This window comes from Hipposideros armiger, unplaced genomic scaffold (assembly GCF_001890085.2).
Source record: "Hipposideros armiger isolate ML-2016 unplaced genomic scaffold, ASM189008v1 scaffold_677, whole genome shotgun sequence".
In the NCBI taxonomy this organism is placed as follows: domain Eukaryota; kingdom Metazoa; phylum Chordata; class Mammalia; order Chiroptera; family Hipposideridae; genus Hipposideros; species Hipposideros armiger.
Window position 1 is genome coordinate 41768 of NW_017732027.1, and position 14147 is coordinate 55914.

Consider the following 14147-nt stretch of genomic DNA (forward strand, 5'->3'; position numbering starts at 1 on the left):
AATAGGGAAAATCCAAACTTGAACAGGAAAAAGTCCTGCACGTACATATGCCACCCTTGGAATTTCCAGCCTATTTAAAAGCAGGGGTGAGACTGCCTGCTTAGAAATAAGGTAACAGAGTTTTTTGGTACAAATTTTATTACCTCCTAAAAATACAAAGTTGTCTGTGACCTTGACTCGAGGTAGAGGTACAAATGGAGATGGAGATAGATACAGCTAGAAGTGGAGATGCAAATGGGGATGGAGATGGAGATGGAGATGGGCACAGATGCAGCTACAGGTAGAGATGCAGATGGAGACGGGGCTGGTGATACAGGTGCGGATATGCCCGCCAATACAGTAACCAATGGAGGCCGGTCGATGGAGGTACAGGGAGAAGTACAGATAACAGATGGAGATGACGATGGAGGTGGACACTCAGATGCACATACAGACACAGATGGAGACAGAGGTGAATGTAGCCATAGATACAGACAGAAACGACCACGTGTTCACCAACAGCTGACACAGGCCCACCCCAGCATGGGTGTTCAGTCAACGTGCATTGAACGACGCAGACTAGCCTGGCCCTGGCTTGCTGGATGTCACATTTTAATACTGGTCATCTTAAACTTCACCAAGAGCCACAGGCTGGAGGCCAGGTGTAAGCAGCTGCTCGCTTGGCAGTGGGGGTGAAACACCTTCCTCTGCCAGCCCCTCCCTGTCTGGCGTGGGACCCTGTGCTACACCCCTGCCCCCAGGCCCGGGGCACAGAGGAGGAGCTGGTTCTGTTCAAGCTCCACCTCCAGCCTCGGGCCGCACAGGCTCCAGCCCTGGTCATCTCACTGCCCTCCGGGTGCTGGGGTGAGGGGTGGAGCCGCGTTCGGTGCAGCCTCTGTCGCAGGGCATACACCTAAGCTTTCTCTGAAGCTCAGCCATCAGGAGGGGTGGGGAATGGCACGTGGGGGCCCCTGGCCCCTGCTTGAGTCTCCTTCTACCAATTGACATGGCTGTTCAGGTGTCCGGTAACAGAATTCAAACCCCAGTGCCTTTCCCGAAAGAACATAGAATGCAGAACCCAGAATATTTTCAAGTAGTTTTGACATTCAGTTCAGCACTTCTCTTATTCACATGACTTTGTTGGGGACAGACTGAGTGGAAGACATGGAGATGTATTAAGTATCGATTTCATCTTTGTAATAATCCTGAAATATTGTTTATTTTCTGAACTAGGAAACCAAACTCAAAAGAGGTTACATATCTGCAGACATCATTCAGTGAATAAGTGGCTGTGCTGGGATTTGAACCCACATCCGTCTGACTCCCGGCCTCAGGGCTGGTGACATGTGCAGTCCTACGGGGTCCCACACTCAGCAGGGTCCCATGCTTGCTAAATGCTCTCCTGTGGCCATCTTGAAATTCCTAATAAGTTTGAGCAAAGGGGCCCATGTTTTCATTTAGCCTTGGGCCCTATAAATTACGTAGCCAGTCCTGCCTCAACTTGTCATAGTTCCGTCACTACTTGTCACCTTCTTGCTCTGGTCTAGCTGGGCCTGACCATCAGGGACTACAAGACACCAACAATGGAAGGGGAGCTCAGGGGCCGTCAGATGGCCATGGGAGGCCGTGTCTCCTGCAAAGCTGAGGTGCACAGCTCCTTGTGGAAGTAGAAAAATGATTGAGGGTGCCTTTATCATTCCCGTTTCCCAGATGGGTAAAGTGAAGCCCCGAGGGGTCAGGATAAGCCACCAGGAAGAAGGCTTTGCCAGGCGAGGGCGCTATGGAGGAGGACAAGAGCACAGCGCTGTGGGGAGGTGTGGGAGCCATGCTCACCCTGCCAGCAGCCACCCCCACCCCACCCCCGGCTCTAGACAGGAGGCCCTGCATGGGACAGGCTCTGTCTCAGGAGGGAGCCCTGCCAGGCGCCTGGAGCCACTATGTGGGGAGGGGAGGGCCTGGCCCCTTGTTCCAGAGTTACCCTTCCAAACCACAGACTCTGGCTTCAGAGACCACGAAATCACATCTCTCTCAAAACACTCCGTTCTTTTTTTTTTTTTTTAATTGCCATGACTAGAATAATCCCAGCTTATCTTCTCTTTCACCCTTGACGATGAATTTAATTTAATAGGCCGTAACCGCGGTGCCTCTGATCTTTAAATGCCATGTTTATTTGCCTTATTAGCATGATGTGATGTTTGGAGAACATGTACAGATGTCCTGCAAAGCAGGCTTCAACCAGCGGTCTGATCGGTTTGGCAGCACTGCTGCTTCCACAGCCCACTGACATGGACACAAAGGCCTTCCATTCCCGTGGGGTTGCAGGACCCCACCTTAGTGTGGGGATGACAGGGGAGGTTGAACAGACGGAAGGGGGCTGAGGCTCTCACTGCTGATGGGAGTCCATCTTGAGACCCCGGGACAAGATGGGTGCCCCTGCCCTCCCCAGCTGTCAGCAGCTCTGTGTGTGTGTGTGTGTGTGTGTGTGTGTGTGGCGGCTGCCTGCTGACTTTCCCAGGGCTGACACCTACACTTGGTCACCAAGTTGACCAGATGGGCTGAGGTGGTTCTCCGAGGTGCCCTAGCATCTGAACTGTTCTACAGGCAACATGCCCAGGAAATGCAGCCTGGGCATGGCGTCCCACCTCAGGGCCTTTGCACGTGCTGTTCTCTTTCTCCAGTACCCACAGGGGCTGACCCCTTGATGCATTCTAGTCTCTGTTTAAATGTCACCTTACTCGGGAGAGCACCCTGGGCCATTCTACCAGAAATAGCCCCCTGACTCTCTGCCCCTTATTCTTTTACTTCTAGTGCATAGCACTATCCAACATTATCCATTTTTTTTCTGTTCATTTATAGTCTAGCGGCCCCACTAGAGTGTCAGCTCCCTGGGACCAGGCACTCTGGCATCCGGTTACCCACCAGGGAGGGGTGAGGCTGGAACCAGCTCTCTTGCTTTCCTTGTAGCCGAGAAGAGATGGCCACACATTGTCCCCAGAACTTTGTGTCATGGGGTGTCTGCTCTTGAGATGATCTTTGGAGAAAGGGAATGGGGAAGGTGGAAGGGGATGAATGAAGGAGAGAATGGCTCATACAGAAAATCAGAGGCACATGGAGAGAGAGAGACAGGAGACAGACATAGAGATAGAAATGAGACACGTGGAGGTGCCAATCGATGGGAGACAGAGAGATGGGTTCGGGGCAAACATTTCTGCAGAGACCGGTCTGGGCCCCCCAGTGAAGGTCGCCGGTGCCTCTGGGGATGGGGACAGGTGCAAACAGTGTGGGGTGAAGGCCAGCATGGCCTGTTTCTTCACGCTGCTGGAAAACTGGCCCCTCTCTCTCTTTGTCTGGAATTCCAGCCAGCTGTCTGTCACTCCCCAGACAATTCAGATGAGCTTTGGCCTGGCCAGGTTCCAGCTAAGAATCTGTCCTCAGGAAAAAAATCTCCTTAATGGAGAGGAGAAACAGAGAACTGACGTCACTCCGGGCCCACATCACAGACGTTCTCCTTTAGCAGGTCCCTGCAAGGTGGCACATATACGACACCCTCTGCATATACGACACCCTCTGCAGAGGCAGCAGTGTGGGCTCCCTGGGCTTGTTCAGGCATTCCGTGAAGGACGCCACACTGGTACACTGGTGTTTCTCAGGCAGAAAAGCTGAGTCGCATCCTGGGATCTAGGAGACACACTGGTGGCATAACAAGCATTAGAGGTGAGCAGCTATTGGGAGAGCATCGAAGGCTTACTCAGTCACCTATGACGTGTCCCCTGGGCCCCTGGAGGGCAGAGCCCCTCCAAGGGACATCTGCACCCTCATCTCAAAGCCCAGCCCAGGGCCAGACACAGTGCAGGAACCCGTCATGTGTGGGGTATGGGCTGGATGGATGGAAGGGAGGAAGGAAGGAAGGACTGATTGGTGGCAGGATAGGTAGGTGATGGATGGAAGGATGGACGGGCGGACGGACAGGTAGTCACTGAGGGAAGCAGATGGGTAGTGCCCCTAGAGGGCTGGGGGTGCCCAGTGGAAAACAAGCCCCGAATACCGCAGGGCACCACTCACTGGTTTGTAGCATGCACCCACGAGACGGGCCCTCCCGGAGCTCAGCCTCTCGGACCCTACCCTTCTCACCACCCTGATACCTGCCCCCTGGCTGTCCAAGGGAAGAGTCCGAGAGGAAGCCCCTCCCGCGCCCTCCACGACCCACTCGGGCACATCCTCCTCGTGGCTTCCCACATCATCATGGCAGGAAGAGCCTCTCCTGTTGATGGGCGCTCAGGCAGGTGTGGCTGTCCTACTGTGCGCCCACTGACGTGTGGGACCCCGCATCTCCGTAAGGCCAGAGCCCCAGGTGGCGGGAGGGGAGGCGCCCTTTCTTCCAACATAGGAGCCTGTCCTGTGGGCACCGCCACTGTGACCACGGGGCCTTGGCCGAGGAGGCTGTGCTTCTCCCTGCTTCATGGCGGGTTGTCACCCCGCCCTCCAGGCTTCAGGGGAGAGGAGAGGCTGCCGTAAAGCCCGGCACATGGAACACAGGAGGCCCGCGAGGGCGTGACCGCTGCTCCCGTGGCTGGCAGAGGGGAAGGCCGTGGGCTGTAGAATCGACAGACCTGACTCCACCTACTTGCGGTGGATTCTGGGCTGGTGACGTCGCCTTTCTGAGCTTGGTGTTTCGGTCTCTGAAATGGGACCCTATGGGGTCATAATGAGACAGGGCACTTGAATAACATGGGAGGACGTGCACTACAGGTGTAAGTTACATGATTTAAAAAAATGTTTTGCTTCGGGTGAGTGGGTGTTCCAGCCACAGCCTCATGGCCAGCGGCTGGCAGAAGCCCCCACGCCCCACCGCACTGAGATGGCACTGCTCGCAGAAGCTTGACTGTAGGGGTGGGTGTAGACCAAGAGTCATATTCTCTTCCACGGGGCCTGGAGTTTAAAGGGTCCACTCAGAGCCCAGCCAGGACCCCTGACTCCCGAGGCTGGCCAGAGCCAGGCGCTGCTGGCACCGTCTGGCTAGTGCCCCTGGCCTGGGGATGCTGGCATACAGCCAGGGTGCCGGAAGCCCAAGGGAGAGGCGGTGGGGAGGAGGCAGGTCCTGCTGGGGGGATGAGATTCCCAGGCCCCTGTGACCCCCACATGCTTCCGAGGAGCCAGACCCCAGCCTGACCCTCCGTCCTGCAGCCCGCCCTCCCCAGCTGTCTCGTCAGCCCCGTGGTCGGAACAGTCAATTCTGCATGCTTGTTAAATGACGCGCCTTCCCTGCGAACGGCTTAACTCATACTTTTCAAGCGCTTAAAGCCATCTTGTCATTATTTAACTCTCAAATGGGATTCATAAGCAATGGAGAAATATGTTCTGCGAGCCTCCACCCACTTTGGTTTCCTTGCCTGGAGAGAGGGGTGCATGAAGTCATTCCGGGTGCCGTGGCTGCAGGCCGAGTGGCGGCCCGTGCAGAGGTGGGAGCGCGGCCAGCTCCTCGCTGTGAGTTCTGGCCTTTACTGCTGTTGTGGACATTGTTTGGGCATCATTCATTCATTTTAGCAAGTTTTTACCAGCTGTCTGCTTTAGCCGGGAACACGGGACACGGATATGGGGGCTGGGGGCAGAACCACAGGTGGCACGCTGTAGCTGGTGTCTGAGGCTGGGCCTGGAAGCTTCATGGCCCAGAGTGAGCCCAGGCCAGGCCACATCCGTGGGCCCCTGACTTAGGACCCAGCGTGCTGCACTCGCCGTGAGGGAAGGACTTCCCGGTGGGTGGAGCAGGCTCAGTGGCATCCTTAGGGGGTTCAATGAGACAAAACCGGAAGGGCAGGGCGTCAGCAAGAGCGTAAGCCGATGGGCCTTTAGGCCAGCGGGGGAGAAGTCTGCAGCAGCTCCCTGGGGTAGAGGGTAGCCAGACACCAGTGCTCTTCTCGCAGAGCGGGAGACAGATGATAAATCAACAAACTGCATGTGTGATGTCAGGGAACAGTGTGCTGTGGATGAACGTCCAGCTCTAAGGGGCAGAGGGTTCTGGGTGGGGGATGCTGTTATATTTCAGCCATGGAGACCCAGGGCTCGCCCCAGTGAGGCAGCATTTGAGCAGAGCCTACAGAATGCAGTGAGGAGTGTATCCGTTTGAGCATCTGGGAAGGAGACAAGCATGTGCAAAGGCCCTGAGGTGGGCCTGCACACCCAGGTCACACTTTCTGAGCCATATGGATAGCACTTAATTTTTAAAGCAATGATGCGTGACAACACATGGGAAGTACTGCCACCCAGGGAAACTTACCTGATCCTTGGTATCCTGAGCTTTTATTGGGGGTTGGTCGTGTGGCCTGTGGCTGACCTCCAGAGGTAAAGCTGATGCAGCTGACCCAAGACCCCCGCTGTCGACCGTGTTGTTAGCATGGACTCCTGGCTGGCCCAAGGCCTCAGGAAACAGTGACACTCTCAGCAGGCAGGACCTCTCAGGGCTTAGAGGTGGAACCCGGCAAGGGCCTGACCCTTCTCGCGTTCCGCAGTGAAACAGCCCTCTCCACATTTTAAAATAGAATCCCCTCCCAGATCACCCAGCCCTCATGTGTTAATGTGTCTTTACGTTTTTCCTGTTCTTTAAAACTCTTCAATATATCATTTGGGCTGCCTTTAGCACAAGCCATATATAGTCAGCCGTTACTCAGAACGTCAGTGTCGAGTCTTAGCCTCTGTAATCCGGGAACTGGCATATAAAAACGTTACTGTTTTGTGCCAGGACCCCCTAGGCATACATGCGGACTCTCATTTTTAAAATACTGAATTGGAAGAGTTTCTCACATCTAAGAACACATTTTGTTTTGTTTTTTGTTTTTAAGCCATGCAGAAGCTTAGAGCCCTGGGAGGTGATCCAGGGAGCAATCTCCGCCCCCACCCCCATCCCGTTAGCTTGTAGCTGTCTTCTGTTCTTGTTTTATTACTTTTAAATGATTCCAGGAAGAGTGGAAGATGTGTGTTGACCTATCAGGAAGGGAACTTGATTGCTCGTGGATTGCTGAATTTCAGGAATTTTCCAAAGGACAGAGTCTAGGTCTGACCTGGCCCAACCCCCAAACGGCTTTGATGCCTGGCCCCTCTGACTCTGTAGGTCCCCCCTCCCCTTGCAGAGCTTTCTTCCAGTTCTTCTGCCCATCCGCCCTCCCCTTCCCCGCCCTGCCAGGAATTCCTAACCCACCCTCTTCCACAGTGAGGCAGCAGCTGCAGCAATATCTGTCTGTGGAAAGCCTTTTGGTGTTATTTCTCTTATTCTGTGTGGGCGCTTCCTATTTGGAACGACCCCCTGGGCTTTCGAGGGGCCTGGCATCCTCCCAAATGGTTGGTTCCCTGGTAGAATGTGTACATCAGTGTGCCTCACCCTGGCAGCCACCGAAAGAAGTTGGAACCGGGCAGAGTCTGTTCCTGGGCAGTGACCGGCCAGTTCCATTTGTAGGAGGTGCTTATGTGTCCTCCCAGACAGGACCCAAAGCAACAGGCTGCTTCCCCAGCCCCTCCACACCTCCACCCCATCAGGGTCACTGGAGCTTTGCCCCCACTGGGCGTAAACCCAGCCTGGCCCGTGCAGCGCCCCCATCAGACCCAGAGGACACGGTGGTGGCGGTGGTGGCGTCCTGGCTGGTCCCTGGGATGCTTCTCAATGGGCACAGCGTGGTGCAGCCGTGGCCTCTCGCCTGCAGCCTCTGAGAGCTCTGCGGTAATTGGTGCCGCCCCTCCCTGCGCAGGCCACTGCTAATGGCCCTGCTGTCTCCCAGCTGGTCTGCATGGGCTGGGGACAGCTCGGCTCGGTCACCCGCTGTGGCCCTTGGATGTGTGCCTGGCTTTCAGGGCGACTGTAAAAGCGTGGACATCTGCAGGAGGTTGACAAGGCCCCATATGCCAACATAAGGCGCAGCTCTGCCCGAGCCAGGAGAGTGACCAGGGACACAGGCCTCATTTAGCCCTGATGGTTGTGAACCAATTCTGAAGACCCCACTGGTTGGGAAAAGAACCATTTATCGCAAAGGTCCCATCTTGGGTCATCTCAAAACCTTGAGAAATAAACACAGCAGAACCATGGTCTCCCATCCCATTTATAGAGCTGGAAGTCTGCACCAGGTGCGCAATTTAGAACCCGAGTCGGATAGAGTGCAGCTGTGTCCCTCAGGAGCCCGGGCAGGTGGCCTCACCTGCTGCATCTCGGTTTCCTCCTTTGCTCAGCAGAGTCTTGGCTGGAATGGAGCGTAGATAAGGAAACCCACCGAGAGGCTGTATCCTGGGCCTGCAGCAGCCGCAGCAAGCGCGGCCGGGCCGGGTGAGGCTGCGGTGTGTGATTTGAGGCTCGCTTGTCTGGGGCCCTGGGCTGTGACCGCGCCATCCCCTCGGCCTTGAACTTGGGCCTGCATCCCTTCCTTGCAGCTGCAGGGAGCAACCTCTGTCTCCCCTCAGCAGCACTTGGGGCTGACTGGCGGGGGCGCTCCCCGAAACACCGCCTCCCCTTTGCTCCCCGCCCTCTTTGCCGCCCCCTCCCCCCAGCTCTTACCAGCTCACCTGCAAGACCTCCCCAGAGTGCCCAGGTACACGTAGGTGCTTTTCCTTCTATACTCGAGTTGCACCTTCCCAGGGTCCATGGGAGCTCCTGGCCAGGTGAAAACACAGGTCATGATAACTGACCTCCCGGGGTTGGGGTGGGCTGCGGTCAGTGTCCTGCTGCTGACACGGTAGAGAGCCTTGCCTGCCGGACCCTGCTGGAGTGAGGCAGGGAGTCAGAAAGTCCTGACACGCGGGGTGGGGGCCGTGCCATGTGTGCGCCTCCAGGGACACTAGTGCATCGCTCTGGGGACAGCCTGAGGTAGAACAGAGAGGACAGACTGGGAGCCCGACAGCCGGGGCTTAAAATGGAGTTTTCTGTAGTTGGCATGTGATCCTGGGCACATCACCTAATGTTCGTGAGCCTCGGTTTCCTCATCTGTATGATGGGAAAGCGACGCCTGTGTGAACGTGTCGTCCTGCCTGGTGGCGCCCCCTGCCCCCCGCCCCTAAGAGCCCCATGCTGGGAGACCACCCTCAGGTCTGCCCAGGTGCTGCAGTGCCCTGGGCTACCTGCCTGCTTGCCCCCCACCCCACTGTCACCGTGCGCCCCCTCCAGGCAGGCCGCCAGCTCTTCCCTCAGTTCACCCTCCTAGCGGGCGTCTGACTCTCCCTTTCCCTCTTAGAACCTCAAGTCACGCTCTGGAAATTTCTCGAATCAGTTGATGGGTCCTAGAAGTGCCCTGTGCTGACGTTCTCTTTTCCTCACCGATCCCGGGAGGGTTTAGGAAACAGTCCCGGGCAGTGGCTCAAAGCCCCTCTTTGCGGGTTCCATGCCATCCTCTGTCCTTGAGAGCCTGAGTCGTCCTCGGGTGATGTCCACTCAGCGTCTGTCCCTTCCCGTCTCGCACCACAGACTCTGTACGTGGCTGGCGTCTTCTCAGAACCACTGCCAGCTGGGAAAACGAGTCTCTGACTCGCTGCGCCTTCTCTGTGGGAGCGCAAGGTGGGCGCCCAGGGACCGAGTTTGAGCCCCGACTCTGCCGTCAGATCCCGTAGGACTCTGAACAAGTCCCTTTGCTGGTGGGGCCTCAGTTTCCCCCGTGTAAAGTGCCGACGGTCATTCCGACCGCCGGGAGCGGCTATGGGGTCAGCTCACGATGCCCCGCAAACAGTCTCATGCAGGACAAGGGCTGGTCTCCAGGGACGTGGTCATTAGAGCATGTGAGGCGTGTCCACATGCCGCCCCTCTGGCCACAAAGAGGTCCACATGGAAATGGTGTGAGGTCAGTGCCCTTCCGGCGGCACAACATGCCCAGACATGCCCGTGACCGTGAGCCCAGCCCCTGCCCGCGCTCCTCACCCCGTCTCTAATCTCACCGGAGCATCTGAGGCCTGGGTCATTAGCCTCTTTTACAGATGAGGAAACTGAGTCTCACAGAGGCCAGGCCCTGCAGAGGCCACTCTCTTGCAGGTGACACCTGCCGCACAGGGGGGTGCCACCGTTCACACCTGTGTGCTTTTCTAAGCTAGCCCACAGGAGACAGGGCCTCATCCGCAGGCGGGGGAGGGGCAGGAGCTGAACACGTGTCTCCCCAATGAAATAATTATGGAGTATGAAAATGGCGTAATTAAATCATTTTTAAAAAGTACAAACACTCAGCAGTTAAGCAGCTGATTTGCAAATAGCGTTCTTCCAATTGTGCTCGCCCTTCATATTTCTGTTTGCCCGTGTTTAGAGTCTGGTGTCCTTATTTTCTATTTGAATAAATATAGATTGGTTTCCGGGTTGCCGGGTGCAGTTGGAAGAACTTGCAGATGCCGTGGATATTGAGTGATGGGGAAGGCGGGGGCGGGGAGGAGGTGCTCACGAGCAAGCGCTGCGTCCCTCCTCCTCCTGGCCACACAGAGCCCTCACTGGAAAGCTGGCACTGTCCTGAGACAAGGGGGGAGTCTTTCCCCATCAGGCAGGTTCAGGGGTCACATGTGCGAGTTGGTGCTTAGACAGTCCCCACATTTTCAGTGGGAAGCTGTTGCCCAGATAGGGCCACCTGCCCACCCGAGGTCACACAGCCTCTGGGTCTAGTACCTGAGTGCTAGCTGTGGGCCTGGCCTGTGGACTCGGGGGTGGCCTTGGGGACTGCTGTCCTCACAGCGACCGGGTGACCTGTATGGACTTCACGAGGAGGTGGCGTTAGATTCAGGGGAGATTGAAACAGGAGCCAGGGATGTAAGGCATCTGTTTCAGAGCCGTCCTTGCATAATAATAGGTGCTCAAGAAACGCAATGGCCTGGGCCTGTTGTGGGTTGAATTGTGTCCTCTCCAAACCCACGTCCACCCAGAGCCTCAGAACGTGACCTCGTTAGGACATAGGGTCTTTGCAGGTGTAATGAGTTAAGGATTGAGGTGAAATCATTCTGGATTTGGGGTGGCTGATGATATCTGGTGTCCTTATAAGAAGAGGACAAACACATAGACACAGGGAGAGGCCACGTGGAGACGGAGGCGGAGATTGAGGCCACGCAGCCACAAGCCCAGGAGCACCTGGGGCCCCCAGGAGCTGGGAGAGGCAGGAAGGAACCCCTCCAAGAGCCTTAGAAGGGAGCCCGGCCCTGCCGACACCTTGGTTTCAGACTTCTGGCCTCCAGAACTGGGAGACAATCAATTGCTTGAAGCCCCCTTCCCCGTTGGTAGTATCTGCTACGCCAGCCTGGGAACCTAAGTTAAGGACTCCCCCATCCCGCCCCCATCCAGCCCTGACTTTTTCCTCTGGTCCTCGTGCCAGCATTACTTATCTGGCCGAGTCCTGTTACTTACACAGACAGCACTGAAAACACGCAGGAAATAGCATGGTTGGTTTTAGTGTTCTTTGAGGGAGGGAGCTTTTGGAGTTGACAGTGATGGGCAGCTGAGACGCACAGCTGCCATGGTCTTTTCCGCAGGACACTGATGCTATGTGCCGCCTAAACCTCCTTCTCTCATCCTGTGAGTTTTTCGGGGTCCCTTCCCACCTCCTCCCCTTTCTCCCTCGGCCTCCGTGCCCACAATTCCAGGCCGAGAGCTGCCTGCTGGGATCAGTTCCGTTCCTCTGACCACACAACACAGATAACTGTGCTCCCTGGAAGAGACAAGACCATCCGTCATCCGGTGCCTGGCTTGTCCCTTGGGTACCCCTGGTTTGCAGCAGAATCATCGCCCATTCTGAAAAGTGGATGCTTATCTTGGGTGCCCCCCAACCTCCTCAGACACAGAGGAAGAGGCAGAGACTGTGAGAAACCATTAGTCTCCAGTTTCATGTCTCAGAATAAATTTTCATAACACAGACACCATCCCTGCTAGACTTATTCATTTATTTGAATTTATTTGAGAAACAGGTGGCCTGAAGAAATAGCGAGGTGAAATATAGACACTGGAGTGGCCCGCCAAGAAAACGAGGTCTGAGCCAGGGGCGTCCCCGAGAACCAGCCTTGCAAAGGATGCTGGGAGGCCAGGTTAACAGGCAGAGACCTGCTGTTAAGGGCACATGACTTTGTATTGACGGGGACCCAAGGGACCCCTGATTTAAACCCTCTGATGCCTCAGAGGGGAAGCTATGCCCAAACCCCGAGTGTGTGCTCAGGGAGCTCCAAAAATCAGTCACAGAGTGGGGCGTGGGCCAGACACCCTGACCTCCATCCCTGGCTCCAAGCAAGCCCGGCTAATGGTGCCCCCTGGACTCCCAGGGTCACGTGACTCCTCTGACTGGTGCCAGGTGACCCAGAGCCGCTGGCACAGGGGAAGACGTGCTGCTCCAAGCTTGGCGCATCTTGGAGCCCCAGCTTGTCCTGCAGGCTTGGTGGAGCCGGGTGGGTGCTTCACCGAGGGGCTGCACTACTCCCCAGCCCAGCCCTTACCCCCCGTGGAGCAGCACTGCCCCACGCTCCATGTCACCTGGCGTCACCTTCCCCTCCCTCAACCCAACCTCCCCACCCCAAGCCCTGTGGATCCCGCCTCCCTTCCTGCTCTTCTCCGTTCCCATCGCCTCAGTCACTTTTCCCACCCGCGGTCCTAACATAGTTGTGTGACAAGCTCCCCCTGTGTGTGCTTTGCCCCCGGCACCATCTAACGCTTTTCATGCAGTCAGTCGCTCAGCTAATCCACTGAGGCAACACTTCCGGATGGGGAGACAGACCTGTCCCCACAGGATCCTGCAGAACCGCCTTTGGAGGCCGCCCATGGCCTTGGCCTGTGTCCAGACGAGAGAGTCCATTAGGAATAGGATGCAAGCCACGTGTGGAGTTTCAAACACACACGAAAAAGTAGAATGAAATAGGCGACGTGAAAAGACACGGAGGAACCTGAAATGCATTTCACTAAGTGACAGAAGCCAATCTGAAAAGGCTGCATTCTGTGTGATTCCAACTATACGACCCTCTGGAAAAGGCAAAACTGTGGAGACAGTGACAGATCAGGGGTTGCCAGGGGTCAGGGTTGGAGGGTGAACAGGTGAAGCACAGGGTGTGTAGGGCAGTGACACCACTCTGTGTGACGCCCTAATGGTGGGTACGTGTCTTCACACGTGTCCAAACCCACAGAATGCCCACCACCGAGTGACCCCTGATGCACACCGTGGCCTCTGCCTGACTGTGCTGTGTCAGTGTAGGTTCCGCAGCTGTAACAAATGTCCCATCAGCCGGGGGATATGGCTAGCGGGGGCAGTGGGGACGTGGGAAATCTCTGTACTTTTCTCTCAGTTTTGCTATGACCCTAAAACTGCTCTAAAACATTGACTCCATTAATAAAAAAGAAACAGGTGAAATTAATATTAATAACAGATTTTGTTTCACTCAGTATGTCTAAAATAGTATTAAGTCAACATGGAACCAATGTAAGATCATAATGAAGTATTTTGCGCTCTTTTTTTTTTTTTTTTTACTGTTCGGGAAATCGCTGTGTCCTGAATCCTAACAGCGCGCCCCACTTCCCAGTGCTGACCAGCCTGCCCTGCCCTGCAGGGAGGCTCAGATCTCTGTGTGGCTCTGGGGACTGTTCACGCCCCGCCCTGCCCCCATCTTCAGCATCTGGCCCTGGCGTCTCTCTCACTGCCCACTGTGGCCGTCAGCTTCCCAGGCACTGCTACCCACCTACTTCTAGCTGCACCCCGAACCCGGCTCAGATGCCCACCTGTGGAAGGTAGAATAATGCCCCCCAAAAATATCACATCCTAACCCCTGGAACCGGTGAATATGTCACCTGACGTGGCAAAGGGGACGTTGCAGACAAGGTTAAGTTAGGGATCCTGAGATGTGGAGGTGATCCTGGGTTATCTGTGAGCACTGTGTAATCACGCGGGTCCGTAGAGGAGGGGGCCAGAGGGAGAGCTGATGACAGAGGAAGGAGATGGACAGTGGAGGCAGAGACGGGGGCGCTCTTTGAAGCTGGAGGAAGGGGCCACCAGCCGAGGAGTGCAGGCGGCCTCTGGAAGCTGGGAAAGGTCAGGATGGGGATTGTCCCCTGGAGTTTCCAGATGCGGACACTTTGGTTTTAGCCCGTAAGACCCATTTTGGCCTTGACCTCCAGAACTGTATGATACTAAGTGTGTCTCATTTTTAAGCCGCTAAGTTTGTGATGACTTGTTACAGCTAAGTTTGTGATGACTTGTTACAGC

The 14147-nt window shown here is 55.8% G+C and overlaps 1 protein-coding gene across 1 annotated transcript in view; it reads left to right on the top strand.

The window, feature by feature from the left end:
• Nucleotides 1-228: 228 nt before the first annotated feature.
• SORCS2 (sortilin related VPS10 domain containing receptor 2) overlaps nucleotides 229-14147 on the top strand; it is a 186997-nt gene continuing 173078 nt past the window's right edge. The window contains exons 1-2 of the mRNA XM_019626424.1: nucleotides 229-366; nucleotides 741-835. Coding sequence (XP_019481969.1) covers nucleotides 229-366; nucleotides 741-835 — 233 coding nt within the window. The remainder of the gene's footprint in view (nucleotides 367-740; nucleotides 836-14147) is intronic.